Genomic DNA, 9,742 nt, shown 5'->3' with positions numbered 1-9,742 from the left:
ATTAAATTTATCAATCGAGGTAGGAACTTTGACTTCAATCAGTCAAACAAAAGAAAATTAATAAAGTATGATAATTTCTCCAATAGTATTTGATATGCATTTCAACGAACTTTACGTTATTTTTCTAAACTGAATGAGATATTTCTATAATGTTCGTTTTTCTTTATCATAAAGTGCAACTAAATGATTCAAACTCACATTGAGCCTAGTGTCACGACCCGCCCGATACCCAGGCAGATCGTGACCTGCCTAGGCAGCCAGCAGCAGGCGCAAAGGGTCTAGTGGCCCACACCGGTCAGACCAAGGTGCAGGCGCCCAAGCAGGCAGCAATTGGAGGGGCAGTCGTTACAATCGTTTCGGCAGTTTCAGTCGTTTCAGCTGTTACAGCAGTTACAGCCGTCACAGAAGGTTCAGGGGCAGCAGTTTCAAGCCTTGATGAGGCTTGCTCAAGGCCTCTAGGACGTGGGGCAGACTAGTCAAGGCTAGGAGTCCTTTTTTGGAAGACTTAGAAGCATGTCTTGTGGGCATGGACTTAGGGGCTTGTATATAGAGTAGCATTTATTTACTCTTAGTGTTTAGAGTAGTATAAATAGGTAGTCATTATATTTGTAATACATCTATCAACCAACATATCAATACAAGTCTTTTCTTCCAAAATTGTCTTTTGTCTTTCTTCTTGATTTCTCTTAGCGATCCAAAATTGTGAGGCTTACTTGAGTTTGTGAAATACGTGAAAGATTCGTGAGCAAACCGTCAAGTGCCGCACGGAGTCTTATCTAGATTGAAAAGTCCGTGACACTAGGGTCAATTTGAGGATAACAAAAAATTGGAAAAAGCTCATGTGTCCATATTAAAATGTCCTCTTCGTCTTGTCTATTCATTTTTATTTTTATTTTGCATTATAATAAATGTCAACTATATGCTAAAATGACTTTTCAATTTTCATAATTGAGTCTAGAGAAGATGATAGTAACCACCATGTTAACAATTGTGACACATTATAACATCATTATTTCAGAAAAAATAAATGCTTATATGTTCTTGTAAAAAAATTCAAATGGTATATCTCCATCCACTAAATAAGAGAAATTTTTAATAACATTTACAAAAAGATAAAATAAATCAAATTTAAAAAGCATTTGAGAGATTTTTCCAAAGAAAAATTATCAAAGATTGCTATAACTAAAACTTACAGAATATGGCAACCCCATCTGCACCATTTGACAAATGATCTGAATATCTGTGTATCTTATAGAGCACCTCATTGTCCAACTGCACGAGAAATACGCGTCGAAACATGTCATATTCTTGGACCTGCAGATGTGTGTTAGTGTCACCACAGATCGAATCACGAATGTACATACACGATAGACCATGATCCAGCTAATTACCAAGCGCGAAAACCTGCAGCTAATTACCAGCAGGTTAGAGATCTGGTAGGAATTTCACTAGACGAACTAGCTTGGAACTTCCAGCTCTTCCTCCTTGCTCTGTTGATTTTTGATCCTTTCTGATTGAGAAACAAGCAGCTCGTAAACTCTTTTCTTCAACTACAAGAACCCAAACGAACATTTCAGAACATACTAACGAAGAAAAATGCTTCAGCGAAATAACATAGCACTTCATGCTGACTATAGAGTTCTATCAGCCTATAGGGTGAACTCCGAGAAACTATGGATAGTGAAAGCAGAAGAAACTTAAGTAAAAATACTCAACATCCATGTTTATGTCTCTGCCTCTGCTGCTGATACAGAATTAAATCTTTATAAAAACAAACTAACAATTCACGGCCAATTTCAGATAGGTGCTCATAAGCTATATATTTTGTGTCCAAGCTAAAAATAACTAGCAATATGCCAGAAGGGGAACAGAATGGTACCTCATGAAGACCAATCTCATTCTTTACCGACACATTTAGGGCTCCATCAGGTCCCATCTTCCTATACCTCACCAGCTCAAAGTTATCAACATTACAATCATCTGTTGCAAAGATGACAGGAGATGCTTGCAGTAAGTCACATTTGGACACGACATCAAGCCAAATATGGCTGCTGAATCTCTCTCGCATTTCCTTATAGATCACAAACTGCATAAACCACACTTGGAAATCAAACATTTTCTATACTATGAGAAAAAATAGAGAAGACTAAAAATTGGCTGTAGCAAAAAACAGTATCACAAAGCGTATTGACGTTCTCCTAAGCTTTCCAGATGACTGATGAACATTTACAACATTGCATATCAATCCCCCAATCAAACAAAAGAAACAAGAAAAGAGTTTCTTGTATGGCAGACGAAACCTTATATAGCAGACAGATGCTCTTATGTAGAGACAGCCAATCCCCAAATCAAATAGAAGAAACAATAAAACAGTTAGAAAGCAACGGGAAGCATTCACTGGAATCTCTTAAATAGCACAGCTACCGCCTTACTATATACATCACTAGCTCCTGATAGAGAAAATATGTACACCTTACTAGCTCGTGACCATCCTCATATGATCCATCTTCTCATTATTGAAGAGAATAGTTCATCCTAAATCACCAATATGCAAGGTCTAGTACGTCAACTTTTTGTCCATATACACTACTAGTACATGATGGTTCCCGTTTTATCCATCTTCTCATTATTTGGAGAATAATATAAAATAGCTTATCAAAATCATGAATGCGCAAGTTCCAACACATGCATAATTACTTCACATATATAATAGATCCCACCTTCAGGTTAAATCATTCCAGTATACAACAATTAAGAATTCCTCTCCACTAGTGGATTTGAAGATTAAAGTTCCAGTAAAAAACAGAAACATAGAAATCAATGAGAAACCTGATCAGAAGGTGACATCCCACATTCTCCAGATAAATCATGAACATAAAGTACTGCAGTAGGCAAATGAGTGAGAACAGCAAGTGTTAACTTTTCCAAGTTATTCCTTTCCTCTGCAGGTTCAATCAAAATAAAAGGAAAAACTGTTAAAAACAAATATAAAAAGATAAGAGATGTAATCCTTGACAACAAAACACAAGAACAACATACCCAGAAATCCCACTAAGTGGGTCTACAGCAAAATACAAAAGTCCAGATTATAAGAAAGAAATTCAGAGAAGTATGAGTAATGTCTCACTGTTTTAAGAAGCTAGCAAAAAGAATACTGTAGTTGCATTAGTTTTCTTTTAAGTCAAAACGTGGGAAATTCTATTTACACCTATTCCAGACAACTTCCCATCACTAGATTCATTCTAATGTAGAAATTGAGCAATACCTCCTCATCTCAAACAAGCCAATTTTATTCTAGTTCTTTGGAGAACTATACTGTTACTTGGATAAGCAAAATTGCAGCTATTAGTATAATAATTTGTCGTCTAAGTAGTACACTTACCCAAAAGATTTTTGCATGCAAAGGTAAAAGTTCTGTCAATCGTATACCAAGTTTTAATCCAACTAACTCTCTTCCCCATAAACACATCATTATCCACAGATAAACCAAGAGAATTTGTACAAATCATATGGTACAAATTATCTTTGTGACCAACAAAAGTGACAATGTGTCATCGGTTTCTTTACATTATGTAGGAGAAAGTAAAGGAGTTCATAAGAAAAATATTCATGTTATTCAAATGGTAAATCAAGAAGAAACTTTTACCATCAGCTCTTCTTAAGATACCAGGGGTATCAGTAACCTGAAGATGAAAATGCTTAATCAGTACAATAGCACAAGAAGCAAAAAGGTATGAAGCATTTGAGAAAACCTTTTCACTTTGAAATAAAGACTAACCTGAAAATTCTGGTAACTCAAATTAATATGACCCATCAGAATTCCTCTAGTAGTGAAGGGATAGTTGCAGATCTGATTAGATTCAGTTACATTAATGGGAATTCAATCAAGGAAAAAAAAGTATGTGATGAAAAGGATGCCATCAACTGGAGAAAGTACATCGAAAATTTTCTATATGGTTGATAGGGGCATGCAAGGAAGTATGTATAGTTTGGATTTAGTCCTAGTCAAACCATCAAACCAAATTCCTTTCTCATTCGTAAAGCTGCAGACAAGTCTCAAAACTCATCTGTCTGCCAATGAATCCATGCCTGTGATATTGCCATACTAGCATAAGAAACATCTATATAACAAGCAAGATAAAATAACTGACTAAAAGTAATTAGGTAAAGAGGAAACTAAATTGATTGGTAATAATTGTTAGTTTATAATCATATCTGGTCATTTCATAAGCTTCCATCTCATTGCTTATCTTCCACTTCACTTTTTCCTTACTATTACTTTTACAGATACTAACATTTGAGACCTGAGTTTGCAAAACTAATACGGGTCAAATTTTAGAAAAGCATTTGAAGGCAAACCAAGATTCAGATTAAGAAATTTCTTCGCACCCAAGTAAAAACCATGGTTGAAAAACTAGCACTAGCCTTTTTTCAATGGATGGTAACTCTAGAATATTTGCCTTCCTCAAGAGCATACATATTATTATGTATAACTATCTAAAGAATGATGGGTGAAATCCCTTATCCCAGATAAAAAACAAGTAAAACTGGAACGAAAGCTAGCCAGCTTAGTACATACCTCAGGCTTCCCTGTCGAAAGTACACGAACCAAAGATGATTTTCCGACATTGGGAGCACCGACAAGACAGAGAGTTGGTGTTTCCAGATCGACAACTGGCATTGCCCGTAATGTCTGCCACCATGAAATTTGTCAGAGACTGGCAGAAACCACTTTCTTCGATTACGCAAGCAAAGATCATTGTTTAATAATCATCTGTTAGGAAATTCAACTAAAATGCTTCCACACAATCAGGAAGCCAGCTATCATGACATGTAATGTTACTGTATTTTGTTGTAAAATCATAGACACAGACGTTTGATGTAATCAATGTTGTCAAAGCTCAAAGGAGCGTGCTTAAGCCCTAAAGCGAGGCTCAAAACATGTTGAGTGTTTTGCTTCGCTAAATGTGTGCTTAGATGTCGTCATCAAGGCTCTAAGACAAACTTTCCTGAAGAGACGACACTAAACAATTGTTATTTCACTTTATCTTTTACTAAGATTCAATTTCTTTATCCATATATATGATACTCATGCTTATGATTATTATTCTTGGACTAAACAAATATACTTGTATACTTTCAGGAAGAGGAGACACTAAGCAGTTGTTATTTCACTTAACTGTTAACAAAAAATCAGTTTCTTTATCCATATATTTTTATTCATGCTTATAATTATTATTCTTGGACTAAACATATATATTGGTATGTTTTCTCCAGTTGCATCTTTTTCTATTAAAGCCTACGCTTTATTTGCACTTTGCGCGTAAAGCCCCGACAGACCTTGAAGTTGTTTTGCACTTTTTTCTTAAGATAACACTGGATGTAATTGCATCATGTCCCTTTTTTTCTTGACATCCTTCTGATGTGTTAAATGAAGGTTCGCAGTAATAATTGTTTGAAACTTCATTTCAGTTTTCAGTATACTAATGTCAGCATAGATCTAACCTCTTCTTTTTCTACTTTTAGTTCATCTATACGACTCATAGCGAATCCCTAACTGGCCTTACCTTGGCAATGTTCAATAGTTCATCAACAGCTTTTCCATCGCCATCAAATATCTCCTCAATTCTTTTCAATCCCTACAAAGACACTCTTTCACAGATCAACTTATGGATTATATCAGATAAATATAAAATTCAGTAAAACTGAAACTATCAGACTACCTCATTCAGTCGCTCCTCTGCTTCTCGTTTAGATAATGACTGGCACAAATTGCATCAATTACTTGATTTGTATCTTAAATAGAAACAGAAACCATAAAGTAGAAAGTAATAACTTCTTAAATACTTCATCAAATCGATAATGAGAAAATAGAACATAATAACATCTGTAATAAACATGAACTGTTAGCATGTCATCCATTCTCAAGATCGTGTATGGGTTGATGAGTGGTAGATTTTTCAGTTGTTGTTAGCTTAAGTAGGAAATCAGGCAGCTAGATGTCAAAAATGCATTCCAACATGGTCTCTTGCAAGAAGAGGTATACATGAGTCAACCTCCTGGATTTATTGACTCTAGGTATCCACACCATGTTTATCTGTTAAAGAAGGCACTGTATGGTCTAAAACAGACAACAAGACCCTAGTTTGATAGATTAGCATGCATCTTCTACACCTTGGCTTCACCTATAGTAAGGCAGACCCCTCATTGTTCACACTGCAAACTCACAGAGGTATCATATTCCTCTTGATATATGTAGATGACATTATTGTAACAAGAAGAAATCAATCACATGTCTCAGAGTTGGTATTTTACAACTTGGAAGAGAATTTTCTATGAAAGATCTTGGCAATAACATGGAATACATACGGGGCAAAAAGAAGAATGTCATCAAGAGGGCTATTTTACCTAAAACTGTTTCAACATAACGTGGAGACGTGAGAAGAATAGCAGCATACAATACAAAGTAGGTTACTATTTTATGCAATTAGTTTTCCAACCTTAGCACATAATGATGCATGTTCCTTTCCAACTGATACCACCTTTTTCCTTAGAGCTTCTAACTTTCCCAATACCTGCAAAAGTGTAGTTACTTAGATGTTAGACATGAGAGGTACAAACCAAAAGTATTGAAATAAATATCTAGGGTAGAGAAGAAAATGAAAAAAATGGATACACATCTTCATTTTTTTTTTTTTGCCTTTTTGAGAAGGAAAAAAAAATTATAGTTCTATTCATAGGAAAAGACCCCAAAAAAAAAAGTCCATACAAGAACAGAGAAAAAAATGATGTACCACTAAATGTTGACACCTCAATTCACCAAAAAAAACCCGGAATACATACATTAGTTTCTCTTCTCAATCAATTAACTCAAAATTAGCAGAGTGCCAGCATTACGTCCCAAATATTGAACAAAATGTAATAAAGATAAACTTCAGATAAATTTAGAGTTTCAACAGTTGAACCTTTCATTAAAACATGCAAAAAATGAAAACCATAACCTCCTGAGAGGGGTTGAGGATATCTAAAATGCTAGTTCAATGAATATTGAAACATAAAGCCAGACCCTGAAAATCACTCCATCCAACTGAAGGACCCAACAGAATCATTACATGTCTGTCAAATATACGTGTCAAATAACTTCACAAACTCAGAGCTTTACTTAGATTAGCTAAAAACGACATAAAACAAAACAAACCCCAAGATGTATGCTCCTAGCATTGATCCTTTTTTTCTTCTATACTATCTTTTAATTTTCAGGACAGAGACATTTAAGACTTCCAATTTAAACTACATGTACTTTTCTGAAGAGTCAAAAAATCATTTTTCAAAATTCAAAGCTATTTGCCTGCAGGAAAAGTTACCGATGACCTAAATTTCCCTGAAATAACATTATTTGGAACAAGATACTAGGGTGATTGTAAGTTACATCTTCATAGTTTCCGTCTCCGAGCGTTAACTCAATCAAAGATCTTTCATAAGGGTGCAAATATTTTTTGTTTGGGAAGTTCTCTTTGTATGTCCTCAAGGGCACAGCCAACTCCTGCATATACAAAATGAATGATAAATGTAAATTTTGTTTCGTATGAGAATATCAAAATTATAGATGTATCCACCAATGAGAAGCATTAGTCTGTCACCTTCATTAATGCGTCAATTTGTTTTGCGCCTTTATTTCTCTCACGTTTTGCAGCATTAGCAATGCCTGTTAAACATTTTAACTAAATGCAATCATTCCTTTCATCTGTGCATGCTTAAGTCAAGTACAAGAACTGATACTACAACGATGAGGTGGAAGTAAAAAGTACATAAATGCAGAACACGAGATTACCCTTTGTAGGCGAGACCCTCTTTGCTTTCCTCAGTGCTGAATGTAGAATATCTACAGACGGCATTACCATGGGTAATTTTTGAAAAGCACCTACATTTTCTACCTTAGGTGTCAATTTTTCCTACAAAAACAATTAAAGAACATCATTCAGCTAATTCACAGTAAGTATCCAACTATAAAAATTAATTCAAAATGGTATTAGAAATCTAAAATTGAAAGTAATGGAGTAGCTATACTTTGTTTTCTTGTTGGTTCTGTGGATTTGATACATAGCTTCCTTTAACAATTGCATAAGTAGTAGTTTGCATTTGCTTACAGAAACATGACATTGGATACATAACACGCACAGGAACCAAGTACAGACCTGCGCCCCGGAACGTTCATCAAATTCTTACCAAAATTCAAGCTATTTGAAAATCTCGTGTAGGACCAATAGGTAGACAATATAGAGAAATGAAATTTTCTACAAAGTGCACGGAGTAAGAACAATCTGGAGAAAAAAAATTGTGTTTTAGGTTAAATTCACTGCATTGAAAAACACAAAACAGTACCTTTGGAACGGCCGAAGAACAGTGATGAGGATGGAACTTGCCATAGCTGAAGAAGACCTGAAGTGCCGCTCATATCTCTCTTAGCGCTGAGCTCTGAGTAGCACCGGTGGACCGTAGTGGTACTCGCCCTTTTAACAAAATAAGGATTTGCAATAACGAGATACAATTATACTATACTAAAGTTTTATAACTGAAAAGTTATTTTATAATAATTTTCTATTCATTTTTTGTATATGTAACATTATTAAATAGATAGATTGAAAAAATTATGAACAAGTATTGAGCTCAAAAAATAGTGTTCAGGTAAGTCGAAAAAATTAAAAAAATTATTTATAAAATAAGTTTGAGGAATAATAGAACATGTCATGAGCTGAGACCTATTTAGAATATAGTCGTAATAATTATCACGTGAAGGGTTGAGATTGATTGATAGTTAGTGAGCTTCAATTGTTGGGATTAGTCAAATTTGTCAACTCAGTCAATTTGATTAAACGACTTAACAAAATAGAGAGGGCATGAATTTGCATGTTATCTTCTTCTCCAAAATCGTTCTCCTTTTATCCAATTTCTTCATTCTCAATCTCTTCTGTAGATCTATCGAGCCATGGAGCTATAATTTGACTTCTCCATTTTCTGTTATTTTGCTTAGTTTGTATCTAATTCAGTTATCAATATAATCGAAAATCATCACAAAAAAAATTTTGTTATTTCAAATTTGTTTGGTGTCATTATAATATAGTATAATATAAGTGTCTTTCTGAGATTTTTGAACATAGATTAAGAGTACTTATATATTTTCCCTTTTGCGATACAATACCAAAATACAAATTTATCCTTCGAAAAAGAGGGCAAAAGTGTTAATTTTAGTTGTTATTTGTTTATATAATTAAGTCACCTAAAGTAATTAGATAAATTTGATGGTGCAAATATTTTTTAATATTATCAATGTATATAAATTAAATTTTATAATCAGGATTCGTGAACCCAACTAGACCCATTAGGGACGTTTCAAAATTGGGTGCTACCTACATATTAATATTATTCACACAAAAAAATATAATTTTTATTTTTATTTTTCGAATGTTCACGAAAAAAAATTCAAGTTCATCTTAAGCTCATCTGATGTATAATATCAAAATATCATCTAGCCTACAATATCAGAATAACCAATTTATTATATCACTTTTTATATTTTTTTTTATATGGAACATTTCTACGTTTCTATTTATTATGAAAAAAGTTTGCATTAAATATTTCCGCTTATTATGAAAAGTTATATGGTCAGTCAATATTTGAAAAATGACAACTTACTTCAACTATATTGCAACAATCAAATTCAATCTCAAACAAAATAAAGATT

The 9,742-nt window shown here is 34.0% G+C and overlaps 1 protein-coding gene across 4 annotated transcripts; it reads right to left on the bottom strand.

The window, feature by feature from the left end:
- Positions 1-1,009: 1,009 nt before the first annotated feature.
- LOC101259578 (nucleolar GTP-binding protein 1) lies at positions 1,010-8,730 on the bottom strand. 4 transcript variants are annotated; one of them, XR_743335.4, is made up of 15 exons: positions 8,383-8,730; positions 8,068-8,195; positions 7,832-7,952; positions 7,641-7,705; positions 7,430-7,543; positions 6,501-6,575; positions 5,724-5,762; positions 5,568-5,639; positions 4,580-4,693; positions 3,779-3,850; positions 3,647-3,683; positions 2,830-2,942; positions 1,880-2,086; positions 1,392-1,550; positions 1,010-1,314 (listed from the first exon to the last, which is right to left on the bottom strand). XR_743335.4 is itself a non-coding variant. In XM_010328481.4 (15 exons), the coding sequence occupies exons 1-14, from the start codon at positions 8,453-8,455 to the stop codon at positions 1,458-1,460; spliced, it is 1,323 nt and encodes a 440-aa protein (XP_010326783.1). In that variant the 5' UTR covers positions 8,456-8,602; the 3' UTR covers positions 1,010-1,314; positions 1,419-1,457. The 4 variants fall into 4 exon arrangements, 1 of the variants encoding a protein (XP_010326783.1); XR_011211543.1 differs by having other exon boundaries at positions 8,068-8,321; positions 8,383-8,539; XM_010328481.4 differs by having other exon boundaries at positions 1,419-1,550; positions 8,383-8,602.
- Positions 8,731-9,742: the final 1,012 nt, after the last annotated feature.

This window comes from Solanum lycopersicum, chromosome 9 (assembly GCF_036512215.1).
Source record: "Solanum lycopersicum chromosome 9, SLM_r2.1".
NCBI lineage: Eukaryota > Viridiplantae > Streptophyta > Magnoliopsida > Solanales > Solanaceae > Solanum > Solanum lycopersicum.
This window is presented reverse-complemented; position numbering and strand designations above follow the sequence as displayed.

Coding starts and splice junctions, on each gene's coding strand:
- LOC101259578 (XM_010328481.4), bottom strand. CDS start 8,455: ATGAGCGGCACTTCAGGTCTTCTTCAGCTATGGCAAGTTCCATCCTCA. Junction 7,706..7,831: donor GAGGGTCTCGCCTACAAAGG/GTAATCTCGTGT, acceptor AATGTTTAACAG/GCATTGCTAATGCTGCAAAA. Junction 3,851..4,579: donor TTTCGACAGGGAAGCCTGAG/GTATGTACTAAG, acceptor GAATCTAATCAG/ATCTGCAACTATCCCTTCAC.